General features: G+C 45.9%; 12 protein-coding genes across 12 annotated transcripts; 7 read left to right on the top strand and 5 right to left on the bottom strand.

Annotated features, from left to right (window-relative positions):
• Window positions 1-104: 104 nt before the first annotated feature.
• MGYG_00377 (hypothetical protein) lies at window positions 105-938 on the bottom strand (the record flags this gene model as incomplete). Its single annotated transcript, XM_003176242.1, has 3 exons — window positions 105-602; window positions 661-829; window positions 901-938. 3 exons carry the CDS (start codon window positions 936-938, stop codon window positions 105-107), a joined length of 705 nt encoding a protein of 234 aa, XP_003176290.1.
• Window positions 939-1710: 772 nt separating this feature from the next.
• MGYG_00376 (26S proteasome non-ATPase regulatory subunit 13) lies at window positions 1711-2984 on the top strand (the record flags this gene model as incomplete). The annotated part of the gene is made up of 3 exons (XM_003176241.1): window positions 1711-1978; window positions 2047-2282; window positions 2343-2984. The coding sequence occupies 3 exons, from the start codon at window positions 1711-1713 to the stop codon at window positions 2982-2984; spliced, it is 1146 nt and encodes a 381-aa protein (XP_003176289.1).
• A 688-nt stretch (window positions 2985-3672) lies between these two features.
• On the bottom strand, window positions 3673-5779 carry MGYG_00375 (GPI transamidase component GAA1; the record flags this gene model as incomplete). Its single annotated transcript, XM_003176240.1, has 5 exons — window positions 3673-4203; window positions 4267-4555; window positions 4639-5125; window positions 5192-5430; window positions 5511-5779. 5 exons carry the CDS (start codon window positions 5777-5779, stop codon window positions 3673-3675), a joined length of 1815 nt encoding a protein of 604 aa, XP_003176288.1.
• A 991-nt stretch (window positions 5780-6770) lies between these two features.
• On the top strand, window positions 6771-7572 carry MGYG_00374 (hypothetical protein; the record flags this gene model as incomplete). The annotated part of the gene is made up of 4 exons (XM_003176239.1): window positions 6771-6821; window positions 6878-7096; window positions 7170-7340; window positions 7423-7572. The coding sequence occupies 4 exons, from the start codon at window positions 6771-6773 to the stop codon at window positions 7570-7572; spliced, it is 591 nt and encodes a 196-aa protein (XP_003176287.1).
• An 814-nt stretch (window positions 7573-8386) lies between these two features.
• Window positions 8387-9402, top strand: MGYG_00373 (hypothetical protein; the record flags this gene model as incomplete). The annotated part of the gene is made up of 2 exons (XM_003176238.1): window positions 8387-8683; window positions 8776-9402. 2 exons carry the CDS (start codon window positions 8387-8389, stop codon window positions 9400-9402), a joined length of 924 nt encoding a protein of 307 aa, XP_003176286.1.
• Window positions 9403-12870: 3468 nt separating this feature from the next.
• On the top strand, window positions 12871-14891 carry MGYG_00372 (integral membrane protein; the record flags this gene model as incomplete). Its single annotated transcript, XM_003176237.1, has 5 exons — window positions 12871-13054; window positions 13142-13779; window positions 13844-14161; window positions 14224-14613; window positions 14706-14891. The coding sequence occupies 5 exons, from the start codon at window positions 12871-12873 to the stop codon at window positions 14889-14891; spliced, it is 1716 nt and encodes a 571-aa protein (XP_003176285.1).
• Window positions 14892-15833: 942 nt separating this feature from the next.
• On the top strand, window positions 15834-16964 carry MGYG_00371 (rhomboid protein 2; the record flags this gene model as incomplete). Its single annotated transcript, XM_003176236.1, has 6 exons — window positions 15834-16020; window positions 16113-16250; window positions 16309-16390; window positions 16451-16516; window positions 16580-16698; window positions 16756-16964. 6 exons carry the CDS (start codon window positions 15834-15836, stop codon window positions 16962-16964), a joined length of 801 nt encoding a protein of 266 aa, XP_003176284.1.
• A 525-nt stretch (window positions 16965-17489) lies between these two features.
• MGYG_00370 (phospholipase/carboxylesterase) lies at window positions 17490-18290 on the bottom strand (the record flags this gene model as incomplete). Its single annotated transcript, XM_003176235.1, has 1 exon — window positions 17490-18290. One exon carries the CDS (start codon window positions 18288-18290, stop codon window positions 17490-17492), a length of 801 nt encoding a protein of 266 aa, XP_003176283.1.
• A 1026-nt stretch (window positions 18291-19316) lies between these two features.
• Window positions 19317-20063, bottom strand: MGYG_08893 (hypothetical protein; the record flags this gene model as incomplete). The annotated part of the gene is made up of 2 exons (XM_003176234.1): window positions 19317-19556; window positions 19743-20063. The coding sequence occupies 2 exons, from the start codon at window positions 20061-20063 to the stop codon at window positions 19317-19319; spliced, it is 561 nt and encodes a 186-aa protein (XP_003176282.1).
• Window positions 20064-20891: 828 nt separating this feature from the next.
• On the top strand, window positions 20892-22532 carry MGYG_00369 (ubiquitin carboxyl-terminal hydrolase 8; the record flags this gene model as incomplete). Its single annotated transcript, XM_003176233.1, has 4 exons — window positions 20892-20937; window positions 20998-21237; window positions 21301-21402; window positions 21460-22532. 4 exons carry the CDS (start codon window positions 20892-20894, stop codon window positions 22530-22532), a joined length of 1461 nt encoding a protein of 486 aa, XP_003176281.1.
• An 810-nt stretch (window positions 22533-23342) lies between these two features.
• Window positions 23343-24184, bottom strand: MGYG_00368 (hypothetical protein; the record flags this gene model as incomplete). The annotated part of the gene is made up of 4 exons (XM_003176232.1): window positions 23343-23544; window positions 23608-23671; window positions 23738-23801; window positions 23867-24184. The coding sequence occupies 4 exons, from the start codon at window positions 24182-24184 to the stop codon at window positions 23343-23345; spliced, it is 648 nt and encodes a 215-aa protein (XP_003176280.1).
• Window positions 24185-25045: 861 nt separating this feature from the next.
• Window positions 25046-26617, top strand: MGYG_00367 (phosphatidylinositol transfer protein CSR1; the record flags this gene model as incomplete). Its single annotated transcript, XM_003176231.1, has 3 exons — window positions 25046-25840; window positions 25895-25936; window positions 25988-26617. 3 exons carry the CDS (start codon window positions 25046-25048, stop codon window positions 26615-26617), a joined length of 1467 nt encoding a protein of 488 aa, XP_003176279.1.
• Window positions 26618-27088: the final 471 nt, after the last annotated feature.

Genomic DNA, 27088 nt, shown 5'->3' with positions numbered 1-27088 from the left:
GATCGGCAGGGAGGAGATTATCAGACCAGTAGGAGAGGGTTTAATAGCTAACTAATCATCTCAAAAATCATCGGTGTTGGACAAGGCAGGACGCTTCTAAATAGCTAGCTCTGTAGTGTGGTGCTCTTCGGTCGTTCTCCACGAGCGAGAAAATACCGCAACTCCTTGGGGGGCTTTCCGTGCATCACTCCCCTATCTGGTATCACATAATCAAACTCGTCTCCTACGCCAGCGTCCTCAAACTGCCGTCTTAAGCCAGGGCCAAAGCCAGATGCTGTGACCCCTTCTTCGACTTTGAGGGTGTGTTCGGTGAAGTCCAACACAACCAAAATTCCCCCAGGCGCCAGTCTCTCAACAAGCCTCTTCATTGCAAAGGCTGGGGACTCAAAGTGATGAAGAGCAAAGCCGATGATGACGAGATCGAAATTGAAATACTCCGGCTCTGAGAATTCCTCCGAGGGCTTCTCTGACAACAGGTTTCCCTTCTTAGCAAACATTTTGTCTGCTGGTAACCCCAGAGCAGTAATGTTCTTGTTATATTCTTCAACCATGTTTTGGGAGATATCGATTCCAATGACCTCTGAAACATGAGACAGTAATGCCTATATATGTGATTAGTATCATTTCAAATCGATGTATGGAGTAACCAAGACATCATACTCGAGTCATGGACCCTGCACCGCATGCGTAATCAAGCATCCTGAACGATTTGGCATTGCCGGTCATATCGGCCCATCGAGGGCAAATCCATCCAGAACGTTCTCCAACCTCATTGCCGATAATTCGAAGGGCCTCTGCAAAACGGCTTTCATATGTTGAAGCAGAGGCACTAATGTATGGTCAGTGTCGTGACTTTCCTTTGATATGGTGTTAAGCAGTGGTAAACTTTAGGATTCTCACTTAAAATGTGCCTCGTTTGTCGCAGCTACATTCGACATTGTATGTGGTATCTTTGTAGTCCAATAGTTAACCCAAATCAGTGATAATAAGATGTTCGTTCTGCAGATGTATGGAAAATGTTCTTTGAATGAAATAGCCCAATACATGGTTCGAAGTCGTTATTTATATAGTTCTTGCCAGCTCGGGCATCTCCACATTATCACTGGATACTTTTAACTTCCATATCCAACGCCAATGAGTCACGCCAGCGTTCTTCACGAATGGGTGCTCTACGTTGTAGAGTGTAAAAGCGCCTCGGCCACATTCTCGGACACATTCTCGGATACATTTTTTGAAGATCCTGGGATACGTCAGCCCTAGTCAGATGTCTGCTTGGACAAGGCTATCAGAATCAAGGCAGCCGCTTGCATTCCGGTGACAGTCCTGCCTCTTATTATCAAAAGAGCACGGAATGATGCATGTTGATATCGAGTTGTGGTTTATTGACTTGATGTCTGGGTAAAGTCTAAAAAGAGAGTTTGGGGACGATTTATGACTAAGCATAGCTTACTCATCAAAGCTTGTACGGTTGAGCGCAGGGGCCACTCAAGCTCTTGATCTCCAACATCGTTTCGGCCTTGCTCGAACGCCGCAACAAACAACTATCTCCTTCCGGCTGTTTTGATAGCGATATCAGGGACAGCAAAACCTCTTAACAGCCACCAGAACAGCTATCCACACTCGACCATCACTAGTCCTTTCCTCGCCGCGACCCCTTCTGCTCATTCTCGTTCTCCGACGGCCGTTCCGCCAAACCCACCACCGGTCACCATGCAGGTTGACAAGATCCCAGATTTCCTTGCGGAGAAACGAGGGGAAGCTCTCGATGAATCCCAGTCACTACTTTTACAAGTTGAAGACTTTTGGGAACGAAAGCTATGGCATCAGCTCACAAATGCTCTGATAGAGTATTTCTGTCTACCAGAGAGTGCGCCTCAGAGGCTGTCATTCTTCAAAAACTTCATCCTTACCTTCGCAGACAAGATAAATCAGTTGAAGTTCGTGACGCTGGGGCTAATGGCATCAACACAATGCGGTGGTTCGTGGGACCGTTTTCTTGACATTTTGGCTAGGTTCGATTGACTGCTAACAAACGTTGTTTGCTAGACGACCAAGAACGACTATCCTTCTTAGCTTCGTTAGCCAGCAAAGTTGATAAGCCTGAGTCAAAAGATGCCCATGTGTATGCGATTGCGGATGTTGCTAGCGTTAAACTACGGCTGAAGGACTTTGAGGGAGCTCGAAAGGATCTTGATGCTTCGCAGGCAGTGCTAGACATGTTTGACTCAGTCGAGAATGTAGTACACGCAGCGTTTTACAAAGTCAACGCAGACTACTATCATGTAAGTAGTGGCAACTCTGCTTTTAGGAAGGTATATTTTTGCTGACAAACTATATCACAGGCCAAGCTTGAATTTGCTTCATACTACAAAAATGCCCTTCTATATCTAGCGTGCATTGATTTGCAATCTTTGGCGCCAGAACATCGAGTTGCTAGAGCATACGACCTAAGTGTTGCTGCACTAGTTTCTGATACCATATACAATTTTGGCGAATTACTACTTCACCCTGTCCTCGATGAGCTAAAGGGCACTCCTCATGCCTGGCTTCGAGACTTGCTTATGGCCTTCAACCGAGGTGATCTGAGTGCGTATGATGTGCTGGCTGTCAACATGGATAAGAATCAATTGCTTCAGCAGCATAAGGTATTTTTATATCAGAAAATATCCCTTGCCGCACTTACTGAGATGGTCTTCCGCCGACCACCTCACAACAGAAGCATGACCTTTGCTACCATATCAGAGGAGACAAAAGTTCAACCTAATGAAATCGAGCATCTAATTATGAAGGCCCTCAGTCTCGGTCTCTTGAAGGGGACAATTGACCAAGTTGCGCAAATAGCACACGTCCACTGGGTGCAACCAAAGGTTCTAGACATGACTCAGATTGAGGGAATGCGCACGAGACTACGTGAATGGGATGCTGGTGTTAACCAGCTCGGCCACTGGATTGAAAGTGTAGGGAAAGACGTCTGGGCTGCATAAAAGGATTTCTATCCTCATGGTCAACAGTCGTGTACTTTAAACTGCGTCCTACTGGGGAATAGACCAAAGAATTCAATGTTACCGACGTTAATCAAACATACTAATGGAATGGATCTTTCTTCTAGCTATCCCATTGTACTCAAGGTACTAGGGCACATTATGCTCACATGGCCCACCATGGAGGCCTGGCTTGATATTGAGTGATATGCATACCAAAATATCACAGCTCTGTTGATTCCCATGTCTAATGTTAACATTCCAAAATATGTAACTTTACTTACTCGACTCTTTACACATATCCAATCACCCCGCTCCTCTAAGATTTATATGTCTGCTTTCCACCGAAGGGAAGAAATCTGGGACTCGCAGCCACTTTTGGCGCGCTATCAATAATCCCATGAATGAATTCTCGTGGGTATTATCTTCTAGGCAACGTAGAAATGCTGCAAGCTTTTTTCTTTTTTTGGCATAGCTGAGGCCATCTGGTCAAATTGAACGTTTCAATATCAACTGCGCATGCAATGACATTGCCATTTTAGGGCCAAATGCAGTGGCCTGGTGTGCTTCTAAGTTACACACCGGAAAACAATTATCAACTATAACAATTACTTACTGAACGTTTCTGGTAAAAGAATACTTTAAATTCGTATATATGTATTATTAACCATTTTATTGGTTCTTCTAGTTATCATAGGATAGAGGAGAAGTGTAACACACAGCCCACCAGCCATGCTGGCCACCATATGCACCAAACCGCAACTTGTGTCCACATTCCCCAGACATTCCATCCAAATGCTGCTTCAGACAGAACAAACTCGACAGGGACGTTGTAGGCTGTACATATACCAAAGAGCAAAGCAGTCGGGGAGAGAATGTTAAGGAGCAATATGCCAAACACAGTTTTTATCATGAGTAGAGTCCGCGCGTCACTTTCCTCTTCCGCCTGCAACTTAGTTTTGGGCTCTCTCCTTTGAGCTGAAGGGGATTCCATGTAGCCAATGAAAGTCAGGGGTGTGCAGACGAGGCCGAGGAGGAGAGACAACGAGAAGTTGAGTGTTGCGAGAGCAGAGAGAAATAATCCCAATAGGACAAGAGAAAATGATTTAGTAAGGATGAATTGTTGGGTTGTTGGCCGTAGGAAGTGAACAACAAGGACAGAAATGACGAGGGGAATGGCGACGTTCGCTACGGCAAAAAGGTACGCCGCATAGGATAGGAGCTAGAACAAGCTTGTTAGCTGGCCCGAAAGTACAGTTGTCCGGTATAATATGGATACACATACATTATGGGGAAGGCTGTTGAAAGCGTATAATGGAACGGCCCCTAAGAAATGTAACCCCAGTACCAGAGCCAATGGCAGTGACAGGTGCCTTTCTACAGCTCTGTTGACCCCATCAATAGTGGTTGTAGCGTCATTTTGTTTTCCTTCCCCTGATTTGCTATCTAGAGCGATGAGATGTGTTTCTGGGGCTGCATCTGAGGGCCGGCGTCCACTTTTGAGCCAGAGGCCGATTGCCATAATGGTAAAATTCCCTGCAATTAGCATTGCACTAGGAAGATAGGTTCCTATGCTGACGAAGCGTTTAGTGTGCATAAGTAGGTAAAAGAAGAAGCTTTGATGGAAATGCTCCAGGAGATTGTTGATACTGCGGACAAGGCCCTCGATGGATCTTCCCAAAGCCATTTCATCTTCCCATCCAGACCAATGGTCTGAAACGTGATAGCGTCGATATGGTAGGGGATGAAACTGCTATGGACTCCAGCGGCATGGCCTAGTCCTTGGCGAATCATGCCTTTAAGCATGGTCTGGAGGCGTTTCTGGTATTTATTGTCATGATTCCATACGTGCTGCAGGTCAACTGGGATACCCATCTGACCGCGAGCAACAGCAATGGCGGTATTGAACAAATCAAGATTCGGCAGTTGCCCATTCACACCGTCGTACAGAATGTGAAGGGACTCGAATCTGTGGTTCTGAGGATGTTCAAATGCAATGGCACCTTGTATAGCGCCGCTTTTCAGTGGTAATGGTTGAACAGAGGGTGGATGCATATCGTGGTAAGCATCGACCCAGGCTTGCGCTCCTGACTTGCTATCTGGCGTGATTAGGAATATGATATCCTTTGACCACAAAGACCACCCTATTTCAATCAATATAGGTTAATAACGTACATTTTGAGCACCCATCAATAGGTTGGGGGACAGACGCTTAAAGTATCTTGCCAGCGTCAATGCTAGAGCAACGCCGTGGAGGTTGAGCTCCCCATCAACGGTCTTCCAGGCTGCTATGAGCACCATGGCTTCGGTGCCATCCCCACGCGGGGCATGGATAACGCTGTAAACGTTTTGACCAGTGTATACATTCCCAGAAGATTGATATTCGTAGTTCTGTGTAGCAACTTTCAGCCCTGATTCTCGAAACACTGACTGGAGCTTTTCTGACACCCTGTATAATAAATTAGTTCTGGTATTCCTTAATTGACGAGAGTTTCCTCCGACTTTAAGATGGCTGGTAGCTTTACATACAAGCTATAATCAAGGTCCTTCACAGTATCAAGCTCTTGTCTGTATGCGCGGAATATATTCTGCTCGCTGCCCGCAAAGTACGTGTGTACTTGGCCAGGGAGTAGAGCATTTTCCGAGATGTATGTTTCTCGCGAGTATTCGTTCAGGGGAAGGAGTAGGAGCCAAATCGCGCCAACCAGAATAAGGAGTACCGATATATAGGGCGGGAGCTTGTACAGTGGCCGTGGGTCATGGCGGAGTTTCGCGACCAGCGTTGCTAATATTGTCATAATGACAGTTTGGTTAGCTGAGATTCTTTCTCACATGGTCAATGGCAGTTTATACGTACATATCAGTGCCATGAGGGACTAGCCGTTCATGGAACACCTCCACTGAGTCCCATATGTATATCTCAAGTACGATCTGGGAGTGAAGGCCGATTCTCTCTTGCTCCTGCAACTCTCTATCTTTCTTTCTCCTATCTTGATCTACGGTTGATAAAGTCGGGGCGCTGCTTCTTTCACGTGACAGGCCTGCGGATGCCAAGATATTTAACAATATATCCGTGTTCCTCCGTTTTTGCTTTTCTTTCCTGCAACATCTGAACATCTCAATTCTGGCGTTTGATGCAGCTCTTTAAGGAATATCATTTCATTCAAAGAAACAAGTCATCCGTTCGCTGTATGAATCTTTGGATGTGAGAGTGCGGTAGTGCCTGCAATGAGAGTTTGCGTAACGTTAGGGCTGCCCTTAATAACAAATGGATTCATACAACAAAAATATACCCAATGTTTGATGCGCGATGGTACCCGCGCCTCTAGAAGAGTGTCCTCAATATATGCAGAAGATCGGGTTAATTGAACCCTGCTTTATCACCAGGAGCCCGATCGCAGATGGCGGCAGGCAAGCTGTATTTGACTCTAGTGGGGTGTCCATTCCCGTGTTACTGCGAAGCAATGAATTCGCTCTTCTGTCTGACCTCAAAGCAGATAGTGTTCAACCATAAATAATGGGTTTCATAGAAACTCATTCATATACACCTTTTGAATGGGTCTATTATGGAAACATGAGGAAGGGACAGATAGCTGTAGACGCATGAACACAACACAACTTACTGCGAAATGTAGAACATAAAGGGCGAATTTGCGAAGACACGATTCTTGCTGAACGACTATAAGAGAGAATGCCGCTTCCTACCACAATACCATGTGCCTTCAATTCAACTTCATCGAAAACCCAAACTCAAATATACCCTGACATTTAACCTCTGCTTATGAAAATATGGCCGTTATGAAGAGTCTCTTACTTGCATTTACCTTTGCGGTCTTCCTGGTAACGCCTTCAAGCAGATGCCTATTTAAACAAGAAACACAGTCTAACTTCTACAGGTTTCAGCAAACTTCGCCGAGGAATCGTTCAGTATGAGCCCAATGATATACGAGGGCCCAATCGTACCAGGCGGCGATAATGTGACTCTTGAGGGCACTATTGAAGAAATCTTTCGCCAAATTCTCGCGTTAAACCCCAGCTATCGGCCGGAGGATTTCCCTGCCGCCCCAGATACCCAATCTCTCAGTGTCAGCCCTAGTTTGGAGAAAAGGTCGCCTGTGAGTACTACTTGCTCAATGATTTAAACGACTTGAGAATAAACCCTATGATCTAACGAAAAAATAACATAAGGGCCATATCATCTGTGACCCCAGTGGCGCCGAGAGAGCATGGCGCAGGAAGATCGAAGATGGTATTGCCTACCTCGAACGTGTCCCGCAAGCTTCGCACTGCAGGGTTCGAAATCGATCATGCGCTCGGGTCAGCTGTTCTTGGGATAGTGGTATTTTTTTCTGCAATGATGTGAGTGACGACATGCACCGGCAGGGGTTTCTTTCTTCTTGATTTCCCTTTCTTTCAAAGGAAGAAACTAACGGTTCAGTAGAGGGATTCCTGGTTTGAAATACCTTGTCCTGTTCTTGGATCATACACAGAGGACATTCTGCGCACATGCCACCAATCCAGCACGAGGGTCTCAGGCCAAAAATTCGACACGGACAATTTCAATGTTCTTGTGAAATTTGATAAGTGTTAACTAGTAGTTAGGTCTTGGCGGCCAATTGCAATAGATAGAAACTCCAAGTTTGTTACTAGTTTCGGGCTTCCGGGCATTATATTTTTAGTATGCTATGCGAGCTTTCGCATACCATTGCCGTTAAGCTAGAATCTCCAGTTGCAGTAATAATATATTACGTTTATTGTTTATTGCCTTTGAGGCTGAACAATTGATCGATGTACATACGTAACCGGTCATTGAAGGATTTAGGCTGGGATGGAGTCGCTCGTCATTGACCAATGGGCCTAGATCCTTCGGGTTCTGAACCAATAACCATAGGAGAAGAATGTTGAAGCCTTCTATACGAGCTCCCATCATACATTCGAACTTGCTGGATCGCTCTCCTTCCCATTCTGAGAATGAGCCAGGGCAGCCACGAAAGAGCATACGTTAGCTTCCAAATTTAACTACCCTGGAAATTCGGCGTAGGGGCATTCACATATCCTCATTCAGTCCTAGCCTAACCGACGACTACATCATCCATACCGAAACACTCTGGCCCATCGAATAACAGCGCATCTAGTACTGATGCAGGGGCTCACCGAAGGGGCATTGCCATCCGTCACATCGCCCCGAAAATTCGTGTTGTTCTGTAAAGTGATTTCTGTACTAGCTCGCGGAGCGGAGGAATACTTGTTTCAGGGGAGCTGATATCAAACGGAGCAATGGAGTATATATACTAGAGAGGTAGAACCATGGAGGGAAACTCATTATCCTGTCTAGATAACAGAAGCTGTCTCTCCAAACACAATTAACACTTTATTTTTGAATCTTCTATATATTCTGCTTCAATATGGCTAGTGTCATTTCAGCTATCACAGCCATTGCGAGACGCGATGAGATTTTTGATAGAGAGTTATGCACCTTTAGCTTATGTGACATCTCTCTCTCGTGGTACAAATACCGTCCGTCATTGCCCGCAAATACAATCTTTACGGCACTGTTTTTTATCTCAGCTGTCATCTTCCTCATCCAAGGGATAGCAACGAGACGATTTGTTGGTTTCACTGTTGCCATGGTCTTGGGGACCATAGGCGAGACGATTGGATATGTCGGCAGAATTCTAATGTGGGATAATCCATGGAAACAGGTATCATCATCACCAAATCCTTTTCTTCTTCAATGCGTCTCCGTACGATTGAAAGGTGTAAAAAAAATGGGTTGCTGACCGAAATGAGCTAGATTCCATTCATGATACAAATATGCTGCCTTACACTTGCGCCTGCGTTCCTTGCCGCTGGCATATACCTCACTTTGTCCCGGATCGTGACTGCTTTTGGCCCCGAGAATTCCCGAATACGCCCACGGTGGTATCCCAGAATCTTCATCCCTTGTGATATTCTTGCGCTGGCTCTCCAAGGTGCCGGCGGTGGCATTGCCAGCACAGCAGGGGACGACGACCGGACGCAAGCTGACTTAGGAAAAGACATCATGGTGGCTGGCCTGGTCATTCAGGTCGTTACTCTGACAATATTCATGGCCCTGGCTGCTGACTTCGCCCTTCGTACCCAACGCCGCATTCGTGCCTTGGGGAATGCAGCACTCGATTCAAATTACTCCCACCTTCGTTCATCCTCACAGTTCAAGCTCTTTCTATTGGCATTGGCTGGGTCGACGGTTTGCATATACATACGAAGTATCTATCGAATTGCGGAATTATCTGAAGGATGGGACGGACCACTTTTATCCAATGAGGGGCTGTTCATCGGGATGGAGAGCGTGTTCGTGGTGATTTCAGTTTTACTTCTGAATGCATTCCATCCCAGTAGATGCTTCAAGGCTGGATTGGACAAAGGCTCCAGCAAGTGAATCATGTTTAGTATAAAAGATCTGACGCGTGGCCTTCATGGGGGGAAAGGGGTTCGGTCAGCCGGGTATTTGATCTTGTTATCACATTATATAGTATAGACAGCATGCATAGAATTAGATTAACACTGATGGTTGTTGTAACGCAAAGTCAGCTTGTTGGCCTGACGAGTTAGGTGATTATCTTGATTACGTAACATAATCTTCAAAAAGGGATAAAGAATTTCCGAGCGGGCCGCTAAACTCAAAATTCCACTTTAAAAAACTCTCGTCGAGCCTCCAACCCGGAACTGCATAGTTTGTTATTAGCCGGCTGATTGAAGCCAAAGTCCTCAGAAATACTCCGTATATCCTACGAAATCGTGAACAACGTCGTCTCTAGTTCAATGCCGCAAAGGCCAGAGGCCATGTGTTTGCAAGGAGGATGACAAGCTTACGGGGGCATTCTCCTATTTGCAGCTCCATATTCCTTGATCAAACTCGATACGGTAATTCAAATGAGTACACTGGGCTGTACGGTAACTATATTTTCATATATTTCCAACATCTAAGTTTAGCATTAGGTCATTTCCTTATATGCCACTGTTCCCACCTCCCTTTCTGTATAGACATAGATAGCGTAACTAGTAGCTCTAAAGATAAAAAATCAGTATTGTAGTCATTTATATAAGACTAGTATGGTTAGAGATGTATAGCTATATAAAGCAGAGTATATCACTGATCTCACTGTAAATTTTGAGGTTTCTACTGAACGACACAGTACCAAAGAGGAATTTGAAATGCTCTGTGTGAATTTTGCTGGCAAACTTTGCTGTCCACAATTTGTAAAGATAGAAGGGGATATAAGTAGGAAACGGATGTAGAGATAGCGGTTCCATAGGCTATTGATCTCAGTAGTTAGGTTCCCTATGCTTTTACACTGAGTAATCAAAAGTACTAGGGATATTTGGAATTGGGTTTTTGAGATCAACGACTATTATTGGAAAGATTAGTTATAGTTCCGGTAACCTGCAGGCAATAAAATAACACTAATTGCCTCTGTATCGCGGCAAGTTTGGGCGAAAGTAGGCTCTGGAGGTATGACCTGGCTTATATGATCGTTTAACTGGGGCACGTCGGGAGACAAGCGCACAGGAGGGGTAATATAACTAGCAGGTTAAGACACTTTCTCCCTTTATGCGAGTAGCAAGTAGTGATGATTGCTTCTGCAAGAAGCCGACAAGACTTGTGAGTCGTAATTGTCCTGCTGGCGTCAGCCTTCTTCTTCGTCTTCCTCCTCACTCGTGGGGCTTTTTTTTTTTTTTTTTTGCACACTCATAAATTGAAAGAGCAAACACAATCCAGTAGCCAGAAACGCATGGCTGGCGATCCAGTTAATGACACCAGAGTGCCGTTACTGTTAAAATCGCCAGCTCTAGTTAGTTCGTTAGCTGCGCCATTAGCAAACGGCGCCTGGGCAACATTGATTTATTTTCCAGCAAATGTGCCAGCAACTAATTAGTTAGTGAACGGTCAAGCTACTGGTCAAACAAGCTTCCTCGGTCCAATCAGAGGAGGAAGCAGCTTTTTTCACGGTCTCCTTAACCGATTGATGTCTGATATTAGGAACTGTTAAATGTTGCCAATGGAGCGCGGAAGCTCCTGATAGCATGCGTGTTTAGAAGATTTAGTGCAAGTTCAGTTCTCTGTCTAATATGGGGTCTGAGGAAGCCATATGCATACCAGCATATAATACATGTCCAGCAGGGCGCGGCTGTTTCGAGTACTCAATTCATTTCAGACACACGCCTAGCACGGCTCATACACACACCTGTTACGCACTGTCATACCCATGCATAAGGTAGTTAACGGTAGTTAGAGGAAAGTTCGGATTTGACGGAAGAAACATTGCAAAGCAAATTCCGTGTATCCGGGCTCCAACTTATTAGCTCCGTATCTGTCATGTGGATAATATGCAAATAATCTTTGGTTATGTGCTGAAGTCGGAGAACAAGAAGGGATACTTGGGGTTTAACTCCGCACCACAAGCGAGAGCTATTAGACGGTCAGCAGGAAGATTCGATGAGACCCTCAGCAGGTAGGCAATAATACGGGTAGGATGTCCGCTATAGCTGACGTATTAGTTAGAGGCCTGAGTTGTTTCGCATTCGGGCTGCTGCGTATAAAATTAATAATGCTGGCGGATGCGCCGGCTAGATAAGCGGGACCAAAGACAAAAGCAATCAAGTACTCCGTACTGCTTGGGTCACTTTCTCGCCTGGAGCACGTGAAAAAATACCTTTGAGATACCTCACTTGCTCTGAAATAAAAAAATGCCCTCGGAGTGTCGGTCATTTTCGTCCGGCCCAAGTCGCATAGTTCATGCAAAAATTATGGGAGGACTATCCCGGCCATCCGGAGAGCACGGCTCACCACCCACAACTCCTCCGTTCGAGTCACATCAACCCCTACCCTCCCTTCGGACAGGAATACTATAGGCATACTCTGCTCGAGGCATCCATTTGAAGGGTTTCTCCTTGGCTGGTCGCTTAAATATAAATATCAGCGGTGGAAATAAGGCGTTTGTGAGCCTTGCAAAGAGAGCAGCGAGAGGGTCATCTTTGCTTTTTTCTTCCCACTTCCATGTTGTTCCCCACCCTTTCTTGTGGAGAAATGAGCAACCACGGTGCCACCTCGAAGTGATTCAGCTGAAGGCATGCATATGTATAGTCTGCGCTTCACGAGGCCTCGTCCTTCCAGCGGTGAAATGGCGAAGCATCCTCCTCAAGAGGGATATATATGGTCAGACGGCGCAAGACGCAACATCTTACGTGAGTCATTGTCTGGTGACTCGTCAGGAAAATGCGGTCGCCAGGCTCGATAGCTTGGACAAGGGCGTCTCGTACTTCGTACTTCGTACATGGCCTGGCCCGCCTATCATGCACATCAACCCTAAGCACTGAGTTAAGGTTCTCCAACCACATTTCGTCATAAAGTCAGGTAGAACATCGCCGAAGCTGGGGCCTTTCTTCTGGGATCCTCTGCTTCCGGCGGCCGACCGTTTCGAGGGGTTTGTCAGCTTGCTTGATCTTCATGAAGAAACCAAATGTCGGGCAAGGCGGCACATTTAAATAGTTGATAACAAAACGCATGGCCGACCCGCCCCCAACGCTGCTTCCGTCTCCTCCGTGCTTTCCTCATGCCCGTTTGCTTCCGTCCCTGAGTATCAGGCTCCTTCTCTGAATATCATAACCTGCGAGCTTCACTCTTGCAGTTTCAAACTGTGTTTATATAAATAGTCCTACCAGGCTCCGTTTACGGCAGGGACCCTTCTTAGAAAACGTTCTTACCTGTGGAATTGGGGTGATCTCGTTCGAGCTGTTCATCCCGATGTTGCCGCATCAACTTTCGAACCACGCTTCCTATGTTTCCTTGCTACTGCTTTTCGCGACGGTAGTGGGTGCAATATCGCATGGTGTTAGCCATGAATCAATGGATATGACGGTATCGAATGAAGCAGCATCATCTGTAGCGTCAGCCGCCGCAGCGACAGCGACCGCGGCTGTCGGAGACACAGCCCATCTGATGAGCTATTTTAAATACCAGAAACATTCGGGGACGATCCTAGCTCATATCGTGTTGATGGCTATAGCTTGGGTCGTCATCCTCCCAGTCGGTAAGAGATCCACGATTATCACAATCTCATGACGTGTAGGAGAACCCAGCATGCAGCTAACGATTGGATTTTGTTCTTGGTGCACAGGCATCGTGTTTAGTGTAGCTAAGTCCCGATTCGCGTTGCCAACACAGTTTGGTTTCTTGATTGTCAACGCTGTTGCTGTATTATGCGGTCTCATATACAGTAATCAAACTCCAGATCTCTATGAAAATAATGTGCATAACAAGATAGGATGGGTGGCCACATGGGTCATGGTTGCGGAGGCTGTGATGGGCCTACTCCTCGCGTACTCCAGCAGCAGAGACCATACACAAGATAAGGCCTATGAGAGAATTGCATTCCTTTCCGTTAACACTCAATTGGGCGGAGCCGGCCCCTATTCCCAGGATACCAATAGGCAACACCGATGGTCTGCAGACAGCGGCCAAGGCAGTGAAGAGCACACTTATTCACCCCGTAGCCGATGCAGCTCCTTTGAACATGACAGACAAGAAGCTGAGGAAATTGGAATGCCAAATCTCGAGACAAACAATAAGCCTAGCTCTCGGCGTCTGTCTTCATTTGGGTCGCTCGATAGATATTTGAAAGTCAGAATCCCACAGCTGACTTCGCGGCGTGTACTCAGTGCATTGAGTACAATCCACACAATCGTTGAGAGAACAATCCTTATCCTCGGGTTTGTCGCCCTTACCTCTGGTGCTGTTGTGTATACTGGAATTTTCGTAAGTTATGCCATCCATCCAGATTACGCGGATATTTGTTAGCTAACAGGTGCGGGCCATATAGCGTGGACGACAAATATTTAACGGACTCGCGCATTTCATCAAGGGTGGGATTTTCATGTGGTATGGATTCTTGACTCTTGGTCGGTGGCTTGGTTGTTTCGCAGACTTCGGATGGGCGTGGAATATTAAGCCATCACGTGCCATAGTAGGGGCATGGAAAGCAAAAATACCCACCGCAGAGTTCACGGAATCATTCGTTATTTTCTTGTATGGGGCCAGCAATATGTTCTTAGAGCATCTTGGGGGTTGGGGAGGCCCATGGACGGCCCATGACCTCGAGCATGTCTCGATAACTATCATGTTTTTTGGTGGCGGCTTGGTAGGTTCTCCGCTCTGTTTCAGGCTATGATCGTAACGCTTGGGCTGACTATTATCAATCAGTGCGGGATGCTTGCTGAATCTCGCCGGGTTCGTGATTGGATAAATATGACTGCTTTGGGACCACCTCCAATTTATCTTGACAAAGAGTACGCATCAGGTACTGACGAATGGAGGCCGCCCAGGTCCCAAGGGGTATCTCTCAACCCTATGCCTGCAACAATAATCTTGCTTTTAGGCTTGATGATGAGCTCCCATCACCAACATAGTATGGTGTCGACTATGGTTCATAAACAGTGGGGTATGCTCCTAGTGGGATTCTCATTAGCACGCGCTGTCACATATATTCTACTCTACATCAACCCACCAAGCTCGATTCTTCCTTCCCGGCCGCCTTCGGAGCTGGTCACCTCATTCTGCCTTATTTCAGGTGGACTTGTGTTCATGCTAAGTGTATGCATACCCCCGTATTGCACCTTTCTTCCGTTCCAATGATTCGTGGATTATGAATTAGTCAACGGAAACCTGCTAACTTGGTAATACAGACCGCAGATGTTGTTGCAGCCATGGAATACTATGATGTCAATGCGATGATTGTATTCACGATTGGGATGGGAGTCACTGCCCTTGCCATGGCATGGGAGATCGTGCTTATATCTCTCAAGGCATGGGCAACCAAAACTTCAGTTTCAACACCACCAATTCGGGATGGTTTCAAGTTTCCCGAATGAGAAATATGAGAAGCGTTGCATCGTGAATCATTGAATTATAACTCTCGCAAATCTTGCAAATTGCTTTGCAATACTCGGCGGCCTTAATATTAATTGCTGGCCGGACGAATTTTCCCTTGTCTGTTTTTCTGCTGTTGTTTTTAGCCTTATACCCTGTTTTCGTTTATACTCTTTATTAGCCGGTTCGGTTGCACCATTCCTTGACTGTTTTGCGATAACCTCGTCACTCAACCTATAATGTAGTTAGTTAATTCGTGAATGAATCCAGCAGTGTCTTGTTTGCTTGTCTGACGTTGAAATATAAATGCTGCCCTCTTTTTAACGTTTGAACAATGAACTTTAAAGTTCAATCTTATCAGATCTTTGCATCTGCCTGGCACGTGATAGTTATATGCTGATCTAATCAAATAATTTCACTTTCGCTGACACGAAATTCGATTTCTCTTGTCCAGGAACTCCCGGAAGTTGTTTCGTTAAGTTGTCTTTTGTTCTATGCGTCCGGCTACATTTGTGTCGGATGCGATACCGTGGGTGAGTTAATGCCTGACCAACTCTGGGCATATTTAATTGTTCCTAGCTAAATTCACCAGCCTCGGGTGCCTAAATGCTCTATCTAACTTGTTACTAGGGAGTTAAACGATTCAAGGCCTCTATTTTCGAGCCTGCCTGAGAAGGGACGAATACCACGAGCAGTTCGTGAACGAGGCGGTCTTGAATTTATATAATCGATCCGGCTTCCAATAATCCACTCCACTCCTACTATAATACAGTGTTAGCCCGCCATTGGCAGTACCTTTTAAGAACAATAGGTCTTGATGCTTGGACAGGAGATAAAGTACAGCGCCCCGAACTAGAATATTGTACGGCCTAAGCGTTATATACACTGCTTCCAGACCCATCCATTGCATTGATAACGCACTCCTATTATTTCATATGATCGGGATGTTCTCCATCCCCGGAGTGACGTTCGACCCATCACGTCTGCGGTCCTATTTACTCCGACTCCCGCTTTTCACTCGACTTATCCTGCTATGCATTGTTGTATTTTGGGTGGCGAGTTTACAGCATGTGTGGAATGTGCCGGGATGGGGGTCTCTGCACCCCTCTAAAATCAGCTTTGCAGGAGGAAGTAAGTACCCGATGTTTGGTGCACTTGTTGATGCGAGGTTACTAAACTTGCCTAATACTGAAGCTTGTGCTAATGGTCATATGCATGCGCAGTGTACCGAATAAATACATATCCCATCGTACATTCTGGGTTCTTGCACGCCTTCTTGAACATGCTGGCTGTAACGCCTCTTCTTGAGAAGTTTGAAGCCGAACATGGCACTCTTACTTCTCTGGCTATGTTCCTTGGACGTAAGTTTTGGGACTCGCATCACTCGCATAATGCTAGAGCTTACATACTTATTTTCAGCCCTCTCAACATTACCGGCGGGTATCTACGTCTTACTTTCCAGGTTTATTTTCCATACCAATAGCCCCGTTCTAGGCTCTAGGTATGTTTTCAATTCTTAGCAGGCAGGTTGATCATGCAATTCCTAACTGATGATTCCTAGTTCGTGGTTTTTCTTACTCCTTGGCTCCGAGGCTATAAAAAGATTTCAAACGCACCCTCACATTAGGTATGCATGCGTGACATTCGTTATAATATACACATTGCTATAGTACTGACTTCTTGCAAATAGCTGGGGCAAATATCAAATCCCAAGTTGGACGTTTCCACTGATCTTAAACGCAGTGTTGTCAATCCTCCCTAACACGAGCTTTGTGGGCCACACGTGCTGTATCGGTGTTGGGTATCTCCGTAAGTGACTTCTCATTAGTATCTCCGTTCTTCATACTAATACTCTCTTCATTTTAGTTGGGTTGGGATATTTGAAATTCTTATTTCCACCAGAGAAGGTCCTCCGATGGATTGAAACAAAGTTAAATCTACTCGGAAGACTGCCTCATTACGTTTCTGTGGACCAGAAAACCTATGGCCGATACGGTATACTACCAACAAACGGTACAGGTGATAGAAACATAAAGTTGAACTTCGTAGGGTCATCCCAAAGGCTGGGGCCCTGAATCTAGCCTCTGTCTCTCAATTCTTGCTCCTAACTTACTTGGCGGCTTTTCTTGATAAATGTGTGTTTAAAATATAATTGTGTGAAATATATTAATGGAATAATATAATGATGAACCTATGCGTTATGCATTACTTCTTTGAGGGAAGCACAACCCCGATACCATATTATACTAAAAATACATCCCCTTTATATACATTTGGCGTTTTGAGGCTGATTGGAATATTGCATGCTATTTGTTACATTTCAGAACTTTAACACGTTTTTCAAGATCCATTAGGTCCAGCTCTCTCCCTGAACGAACATCGAGCGTCTTCTTGAGATGTGGCCTCATGTGTAGTAAATTCAAGTGTAACCGTGGCCTGGTTCATCTATCCAGTGCAGGTGGAGTATCCCCACTGCCTAAACTCGTTATGTGATGCAGCTGACTGCTAAGATGGACTCAATTTTGCTTGTTTGGCAAACTGGATTGCAGCATTATATACAGTATCAATTACCCTCACACCAGTGATTGGTATACTTTTAATTATGCCAAAGCGGTCTCCAAAAATTGTACAACAGAATCAAACCCTTCTGGTTCCTTAAGCCAGTGCCCGTCCTTTGGTGCTCCGACATAGTCCTTCCACTCAACCTTCATCCCCAACTTCAAGAGACTTCTCTGCACCCCCCGACCCAGTTCGACATTAACCAAGACATCATCAGTTCCATGCAATAGTAGTACCGGTGTAGATAGCATGGTTTTAGTCTCCACTATGCTGCCTCGTGCCTCCTCCTCGCATCGAATGGTATCCAAAAGAAACTTTGGAATCATCTCCTTTGGGGACGGTAAGTCGTGGATTTCACTTGCGAATGGAAGCCATCCACACATCCCAATAAAAGCGCCAATTCTTCCTTTACATCGTCCTGGCGAGCATAGAAATGACCATAGAGCCGTCGCCATGCCTAGGCTCATGCCACCAAGCACAACTTTCTCAGACCTTCCTCCGAGAAGGTCGATCTCTTGACTCAAAACCTCTAGAACATATAGCATTGACTCTTTCAGGCCATCGATTTGGAGGTCTTGCTTCTCAGAAGTATTTGACAGCGAATATTGGTCAAACCAAGCGGTTACATCCTTATCAAAGGCCGAACACCATCGATCTCGAGATGTAGGAAATACCCAGCGATAGTTAGGGAAATGTTCCGTGAGCGTCTTGTTCTGAGACGTTTTTGAAGAAAAAAGTTCTTCAGCAAATTCCGGACCATTGCTAGAACGTGGATGGAGCAGGAGGATGGTGTGAGTATGAACACTTTTAGGCTCGATAATATGGAGGCCAGGAAATGCCATCTTGTTGAGGTTTTTTTGATAGCCAGTCAATAAATGATTGGGAGCTGATATAAGTTTCTCGGTTCAGATCCTTGATATCTGCTATTCAGGAGGGTTTCGCTGGCTAACTTGCTATTGTTGCAAAATTTTGCTAGAAAGCTAGGTGGATGCTGCAGTTAAATAAATAGTTAACTACCTAGTTAGGCAACAACATTAATATCAGACATAACGAATTCCTACTTGAAACATCTATTCTAAATCTAGCTAGTGTGGTTAAACTCTTACAGAGAATTTTATTGTAAAAACGTTACATACGCTTCCATCTTCTCCATACTATCTCTCTCTGACTCCTACTACGGAATGCTTGTTGGTCTTTCTCCTCTCTTCTACCTCCTTTTTGGCCTTGAGGTGGCTAAGGAATATATTCCCTTGAGAAGAGAGAGAGAGAGTATGTGTGTGCGTGTAACTCTCATCCACCTGATTAAAGTCCTCTCTCTTTTTAATTCCCTCCGTTTCCTCTTTTTTTATTGATATAACTACGTATCCCCCACGCCCATTCTAGGCCTCTTAAGGCTTAACCCTGACCGTATCTTAAGTCCTACTAGAAGGAGGTAAGAGGAGATAAGAAAGATAGGAGAGGAAAGGTAAAAGGGCAAAGGCACGGCAAGAGAGAAATAAATAATATGAGGGAGGTAAGAAAGGAGAGGTAGAGTGACGTATAGCATAGTAAAGGGAGTAGGTAACGAAGTTGCTTTTTCGCCTCTAGTCGTCAAAATTCTCGGTTACAGCTTTAGCATACTTACTAGTTTCAGATTACGGAGTGGTAAGGTCGTGGACTTGTTGCGTCTGGAGCATGCCATCTTCTTAACCCCTCCAACGGCTTATCAGCTCGTCAACAGAGTACTCCTTGGGCCATACTCCAATTGATGCTGGTAGATAACTCCACCAATCGTGAAGACCATCCCGGGGATAAATGGTATGTGATGTTTTCACGTACTCCCAATAATCGGGATAATAGCCGCACATCTCCCAACCAACCCCGTAACTTCAACCCAAGACGGAAGATTCCAAATGGGACATAGTAGGAGTGATGACCATGAGGTTTCGGGGATGAAGGTCACCGTGAGTCATGACAAGTTCATGGTCAGAGGAAAGGAACGAACGAATCATCTTCAACCTTCCAGTTTCCGCACGTTTTGGGTCGGTGGTAAGAAATTGGTTAGACTCGGCCATACTTTCGATGGGGAACTCTGCAACTAGTACATGTCTCCCTGCATCTCGCCATCCCTACGGGATGCCACCCCGAGGAGAGCACGTGGTTCATCCGGAGAAGGAGGAGGCAAAGATCTGATTGCAGAAAACATGGTCCCTAGTTGTTCTTTTATGGATTCCTTCTGGCTCCTATCAAGCGTTTTCAATATCTTTTCAAGCGGTTCCCCTCTAATGCGAGTCATGAATACAAAAGCATGGCACCCAGACTGGAGAATCCCATGAATACCAGGTGGCCGAAGTCGGGGAACTCGTTGCTCGGTGGCCGATGTCGATGCCACAACCAGTTTTCATAACTATTTCTTGGCTGAGGCCAAGTACGGCTGTCGATCCGCGAGTCCACATGACGCTGCTCTTAGCTATTGCTCGGCTAAGCCCTTGAATAATGGTGGGAAGGTTCTGCCCTGAGAGTTTTTCTGCAGGTAGCGCATTGGGTCGAGATATTTTGACCACAAGTGGGCTGAGCCCATGGAGAATTTTAGCATTTAAAGAGATTTGTGACTCAAGACGAGGATTGCCCTCCATGGTATAGAGTGGAACAAGCTGCCGACAAGAGAGCGGGTTGAATTTTGTTAAATCGCGTTGCCTTGCAATAATTTCCAGTCGCCGTTCGACAACACGAGTATGACTTGGAGTTTCTAAACTCCATGGATACTTTAATTTCGAGATGAGTATATAAACGATAGGAAAGTGTAGATTTTGATATCGTATGTCCTCTCTCTGTTGACTAACTAACTATTGTCTGAATACAGAATTGGTGAAAGAAAAGGAGAACCAATGAAGAATGTTGAGGTTTGATATTCAACTGGCGTGAAAACAAAGTTTTAAGTTTAGTGTTCCCGAATCAAAGCTTAAGTTTGATTATCTAATCGTTTTGTTACATAATCATGTCCTGTCCTCTGGCCGAAAGCGACGTCCTCCTTTCTTCACCTTCATCTTTATATAAACCTCCATCCTGGCCTCCACCCTGTTCTTCTCCTTCTTCTCCCTTTTTTGTCAGGCCCTATCTCATACCGATAGCAGGATACTCCATCACCTTTGCCTGAGCATAGTTACTTGATACCCGAACCTCAGAGAGACCTTATCCTGTTTTCGCTATCGCCTACGTGTGCCATATTAAAGACATCATCTCACTGGCTTACTTCAGGCTCAATTTTCCTTTTCTACATTGTTTTAGTGGCCTCACAGAGCCCGTAATTGTCTGGTCTATACCCGAATTACCTTTGATCTGGGCTGTCGACTTCAGCGTCCCCTCTGGGATTATTTTTTATTTCTCCCTGACGGTGCTGCACATTGTCTGTCTCTACCCATCCATCATATACCATTAGCTTCTTTTATCTCGCTCTATTCGGAATGGCTACTGTTTCTACTCCTTTATATGAACCAGCCTATGGTTGTGGTAAGTTCACGTCCCTCTATACGAAATATAAAGCTAGTGGTTCTGACCTCATTTCAACAGAACACCTGAAGGATATCTTTGAGAAAGACACAGATGCAGCCACAAGACTTGCTGAGAATTACACTAAATTGAGCGGTAAAGGACCGTTGAACTTATCCCGAGTTCGTCTTGACGCTTCAAAAAAGAGTGCTCCTGGGCCAAAGTTCTCCTTGAAACCACAATATCAGTGTCTCCAATGCCCAGCCATCGGTGTGAAGGCCGCACGCTGTGAACATAGCTCACTAACAGGGCACATCTTCTGTACGTCCTCCTCCTTTAGAAAAAAATGAAGGGCAACGGTTACTAATCTGCCTGTCAAACTAGTTGCCGACTACAGAAGCAAGCATGTTTTTTGCCAAGGATGTGACGACCTTATCTATGATGTGGACTTGGAAGGCGTCTTGAAGAATAATACTGAGCCTATCGGTAAGCTTGTACAACCAAAAGTATTATCAGAACTACCTTACTCACTTCTCCCTGTAGTCTCAAGGAAACGCAAAGTTGACAATATGGAGGATGATGAATACGCAAGTTATATCGCCATGAACACCAACAAGAAAATATGCGGTAAAGAAGGTGTAAGAGGCCTGTTCAACCTCGGTCAGACCTGTTACATGAATGTCATTCTCCAAACCCTATTCCACGAACCAGTCTTGACGGCCTACTTTCTTGGGAATGGGCACAGCACCAGCGAGTGCCAGAAAGTGAACTGTTTCGGCTGTGCTCTGGCCGACGCCTTTGCTGAGTTTAGCAACGAAGAGAAAGACGAGGGCTTCGGTGCCCTCAACCTCCTCCTTGCCTCGTGGCAGAAATCCTCCGACCTTGCCGGTTACCACCAGCAAGACGCCCACGAGTTTTACCAATTCTTGGTAAACCAACTCCACGAGAGCACCACAGGACACCTCGACTGTGACCCGGCCTGTCGCTGCTTCTTCCACACCGCATTTTTCGGCAAGCTTAGAAGCACTATAACCTGCCGCAACTGCGGCAAGGTTTCCCGCACCGAAGATCCAGTGATGGACGTCAGCCTGGACCTCCAGGTCCAGAAGAAGAAGCGTGCCCTTGACGGCGGGGAGCAGAGCTCCGATGTTGCACCAACCCTCCAAGGATGCTTGGAAGGGTATATCTCTCCTGAAAAGCTCGCAGCTAGCGAATACGGATGCACCCAGTGTAACTCCAACAAGGGAGTCACCAAGCAACTTCGACTACGAAAGTTGCCAGTCATCCTCTGCATGCAACTGAAGAGGTTCGAGCGCAATCGATCTGTCTCCGAAAAGGTCGAAACCAAAGTCACATATCCTGCCTCGATCAACATGATGCCCTACACCACCAGCCCCAGATCAGAGAACCGGTCACAGTTCCAATACGACCTCTTGAGCGTCGTTGTCCATATCGGCGATATCGACTCTGGCCACTACCTTGCTTACTGCCGACACGGTGAACAGTGGTTTAAGTTTAATGATGACCGCGTAACTGTCGTTGCTGAGTCTGAGGTTCTCGAAGCCGATGCTTACCTTCTCTTTTACACCTTGCAGGCATACGGTGTCCGCAAGTAACTTGATGCACCATGTTTGGTGACAACCATTACCTTACCATATATAATCATTTCTTTATCTGTTATTTTCACGGCTGCTGCTTTTTATTAGGGTGTGTTTGTACGTTAGGTGAAGATAATTGTTACTCTGGCGTTGCGATGACATTGTGGATGTTTTCACGGCATGGCAATATTCGGTCGAGGTGGTCTTTTCCCTTTTCATTTAGACTATAGGTGTTTTTCTCTTTTTTACAAAAGATTCGTTCAGCAGTAATACCATGATGCGATATCAAGGCGAATACAAATGTTCAAATATGATACGGAGTTACAAGTCTAATATAACTTGAGGCAATGCCCTCGGTAACAATATTCTCTTACCTAGAGATAAACAGCAGCTGCCAAGGGCTATTCTGTATCAAGCATCGTTGCATGGTTTGGCCAAATAGCCAGGGCGCTTTCTTTATTCGAGATGTATTGAAAAGACTTATGAATATTAATCAAGCAGGCCAGTAACGAAAAGATCAGTGTCTCCATTTCTCTAGATGGACCCTTGCCCGTAAAATAACCCGTCCATGCTGTGAGTATTCTGGTTGTTTACCTGGTAATAGAAGGCAGCACAGTGATCCACAACCATCCGCTTGGAGCCATTGGGATACGGTTGTCGGGTTAAGCTGGTTGATTCAATATGAAAAAGATTGCTTCAACCTAAGGGTTTGGTAGGACAAAGGTGAGTGATCTTTTGACATTCTGGACGAAAGGCAAGACGACCACTGTAGCCATTGTAGACTGGAGAATTGGTATCAGATCTCTTCTGTTTTAGGCTCCTCTGTGATCAGCGTATACCCCGGCCTCTTGGGCGTGCCAGCCTGGTCCCTCTTTGTCGGCCGGTTGTTGAAGCTCCCCTGGTTGAGTATCGGCCGGTGCTGGATCCTCGTGTTGAAGTCGTAGGGGCTCGCTTCGATGCAGGTGTTGTGTACCTTACGGACGATTTAGTAGTGGTTGGAGGATTATCAATGAACGAAGTATCCGTAGTCCTGAGCAAATGGAAAGGTTAGTCTCATGCAACATCAACATGTCTGGTTAGGGTTGCGGCGTACAGGAAAGTTGCCTCTGCGTCGTTTGCGCTAGACTGATATTGCTGTTCCGAAGCAGCTTGCAGCTCTAATTGACGGTCAGTAAATATCACCATTAATGCGGTGGTAAGGTAAGGTTCTATTTATATTATACCATTTTCTTTCTCTCTGGCTTGCTCCCTTTGCTTGAAACGAGTAAATGACTCTGGGATAGGCGTCTATATCAAATTGAATGTTAGATACAAGGGCTGGACTATGCTACGATTGTATCAATCAAACACACCTCCGGGAAATCAACGCAGAATGCGTTCATATTTAGCCCGTATAAAAAGCTGGCAAAGCTTTCGTTGAACCTTGACAGACTCTCATGCATCAGCTGGAGATGTACGAAATTCTCCTCCAAATCCGCCATTGCGTCCGCCAGCTCGGCAAATTGAGGCTCTAGACTATTTATACCCGGTCTGGATCCACCGCCTGGGCCACCACTGAGCGAGAAACCGTGTGCATCGCGTATGGACGTTCTGGAGCTCGATCTCAGGGGGGTCGTAGGACGCGATGGCTGACGCGGGCGGGAGGTAGATCTCTGTCTTTTCACTTCCATTGTAGGCCCGTATGGCTGAGTGCTCTTTTACCGCCTGATCGTGTCTAAATGCTGTATCGCTCAAGTCTCAGTCCTCATGTTAATGTCATACTCAAAGTGTCGCTGTTGTTGTGATTGTCGATAACACTTTTCGCATCTGATAAGCGTGAGGCTCCACATGCAAATCACGTGCACTGCTCTTCGCCCGATCTCTTCGATCTCGGTCTTTTTCTTTTTCTTCTGCCGACGAAGAGTTGGAAAAGCGACGAACGATGAAGCCAGGGTCCAACTCCCCCCTTAACCGCCATCTGACTTTCGATCTGCTCTCCTATTCCCCGGATTAGCGGAGGCCGCATCTTTTCTTTTCTTCTTCTTCTCTTCTTCTCTTCTTAATTTCTCTCCTTTTCCTTCCCCCGCCTTTTTTCTCCCTCTCTCCCGCGTGTTCAAAGTTGCCTTAGTTCGAAACGGGCCCCGTATCCATCAGCCATCATCCTCCTACCGAAAGTACATATGCGCAATCGACTCCCCTGTCGCTCTCCTTTCAAGATACCACCTCAATCGCTGCTCGCGTTGATTAAACCTGTGACTCTTGGCCGTTGCGTCCGTTATCAGGTGCAATTGCCCCGGCTCAGCCTAGGGGAGAATACCCTGTCTTCAGGAGCTCCTTTTTCCTCCCGCGCACTTCCGAGGTCCGGTTGCGAACAGGAGCGCATCGTGCGGGCGTCCTCCGTGTGGACACTTTCTGTTTCCGCGCTCATTCTATGTAGTGGGCTTGCACTCGGTGCATTATATATACGAGACCCAGAGCAGCAGCATCCAGCGCTACCGGCTGTCCCACTTCCAAAGCGAATCGAACCCCCACATATCCACCACCACGCCATCATGACCGAACAACAGAAGCCTACCGGCCATGTCGGGAATCTGACGAAGGAGGAGGAAGAGAAGCTGCAGGAGCTCTGGACTGCGCTTTTCAAGGTTTGCGGGGTGGTTGCTAGTGAGAAGCCCGAGAACGATCAGAAACAAGAACAACAGAATGGAAATGGAGAGGGTGCGACACCTTCCGACACCAGTACGCCTGATGCGAAGAAACCTAAGAAGAGACTGGGTTTCTTTAGCAGGAAGAGCGAGAGTCCCAGTGACTCCCCGTCGTCAGATAGCGTGGCGAGCTCAGTCGCGGGGATGAAGTTATCCGACGCCGACGACAAGTACGGCGAGACAAGGGAGTTTCTTGAAGCTCTGAAGGACACCTCGCCAGAAGACATAAGGCTTGCGTTCTGGAGCATGGTCAAGCACGACCACCCCGATGCACTATTACTTCGATTCCTTCGTGCACGCAAGTATGACGTCAACCGTGCCCTGGTCATGCTAGTATCTGCATTCCGATGGAGGTCACAGACCATGCATCTCGATGATATTATGGTTAAAGGTGACTGTTTTATGGAAGAAGAGAGCAAAAGCGAGGATCTTGCCAAGAAGCAGGAGGCCTCTGATTTTGCAAAGCTTCTTCAGCTGGGTGAGAGTTTTATACATAGTACCGACAAGGCTGGGCGACCGATATGCTACATTCGAGTGCGCCTGCACCGAATTGGAGCTCACTGCGAGTCCAGTCTTGAAAGATACACTGTATACCTTATTGAGACGTCCAGACTACTTTTAAAAAGCCCAGTCGAGACTGCTGTAAGCTGTCCCGCGTTTTCTTCACCATTGGAGCAACACTAACATTATAAACAGGCGCTTGTCTTCGATATGACTGATTTCTCACTTGCAAATATGGTATGCTCAAATTAATACCTTCTTTGCGTTATCAACACTAACAGGATACAGGACTATACCCCTATCAAATTCATGATTAAGTGTTTTGAGGCCAATTATCCCGAAAGCTTGGGCATTATTTTAGTCCATAAAGCCCCCTGGATATTCTCCAGCATCTGGGCTGTTATAAAGGGGTGGCTTGATCCCGTGGTTGCGGCAAAGGTGCATTTCACCAAGACCCCCGAGGACCTGGAAGCTGTCATTCCCCGGAACAACCTTCTAAAATCCCTTGGTGGCGATGACGAGTATGATTATAAATATGTCGAGCCCATAGAGGGTGAAAATGATAAACAATGGGATACTAGCCGCCGCGATGAATTATTTAAGACCAGAATGGAGATAGCCGGCGCTTTCCAGGAAGCAACTTTGGCCTGGATCGCTTCCAAGTCAGATCCTACTGCCAAAGAGGAGGAGAAAAGCTCCGTAAAGAAGACCAGGACTGAGCTTGCTGAGAAATATTGTGAGAACTACTGGCAGCTTGACCCATATATCCGTGCGAGATCCATGTATGATCGCCTGGGCCTCATCCCGCCTTCAAAGGAAGATGAAGCCAAGGAGCTCTCGCCTACTCCGCAACTATCTGAGAAGGTGAATGGAGATGCTGTTCCAGTTGCAGCCGAACAGATTGCCCCTGCTGTTTGATCCTGCCATCCCATGCATTTTTTATACCTTTTTTTTTTTTTTTTTTTTTTTTTTTTTTTTTTTTTTTTTTTTTCGCTTTGCGTCCTTTCTGCATAAACATGGGGTAGCTTTTTTCTGCTCGGCTAGATGTCCTCCTAATTGCTACGTGGAATCTCATCACCTCGTAGCCATTGAGGCCTGAGTACATTCTAAGATGGAACATAATATACTGCGGTTGTATGTGTTGAATTTTGACTTCCTTCTCATTTTACTTTCTTCCCCTTATTTCTTTTTTATTATTATTTTCTCGGGTAGAGGAGGGTTATAAAGTTGGAGTGTACGTCAGACTTCACCTTGGGGCAGGTCTATACTGGGCCCTTGCGGCATTTTTTTGTGTGTGCGTACATATATGTATTTGAGTGCGAAGAGATATACCATATATCTACAAGAAATGAATATTATGGCAATAAGATACCCCTTCTTACTAGTTCC

The sequence above is a fragment of the Nannizzia gypsea genome, genomic scaffold (genome assembly GCF_000150975.2).
Source record: "Nannizzia gypsea CBS 118893 supercont1.1 genomic scaffold, whole genome shotgun sequence".
In the NCBI taxonomy this organism is placed as follows: domain Eukaryota; kingdom Fungi; phylum Ascomycota; class Eurotiomycetes; order Onygenales; family Arthrodermataceae; genus Nannizzia; species Nannizzia gypsea.
This window is presented reverse-complemented; position numbering and strand designations above follow the sequence as displayed.